General features: G+C 54.9%; 1 protein-coding gene across 1 annotated transcript in view; it reads right to left on the reverse strand.

The window, feature by feature from the left end:
• Positions 1–213, reverse strand: part of LOC119585257 — a gene marked incomplete in the record, with an annotated part of 12,687 nt that overhangs the window by 7,768 nt on the left and 4,706 nt on the right. The window contains 1 exon segment of the mRNA XM_037933925.1: positions 1–76. This exon segment is cut by the window's left edge and continues 48 nt beyond it. Coding sequence (XP_037789853.1) covers positions 1–76 — 76 coding nt within the window.

The raw sequence follows: 213 nt of genomic DNA on the forward strand, positions 1-213 counted from the left end.
CTGCCCTCCACCACCGTGCAGCCGCCGTTGGTATCGCACGCCCTGGCCAGAGGCGTCACCAGTGTAGTAGCGCCATCTGCGGGAGGAAGGCTCTCTTGTATATATGTGGATGGATATATTGATAGGTAGAATGGATAAACTGACCCATGTGTGGATTCGTTACATCCATATTCCGCTCCCTTCCCCGTTCCTACCCTTCGTTTTCCCTCCGCC

The sequence above is a fragment of the Penaeus monodon genome, chromosome 19, assembly GCF_015228065.2.
Source record: "Penaeus monodon isolate SGIC_2016 chromosome 19, NSTDA_Pmon_1, whole genome shotgun sequence".
In the NCBI taxonomy this organism is placed as follows: domain Eukaryota; kingdom Metazoa; phylum Arthropoda; class Malacostraca; order Decapoda; family Penaeidae; genus Penaeus; species Penaeus monodon.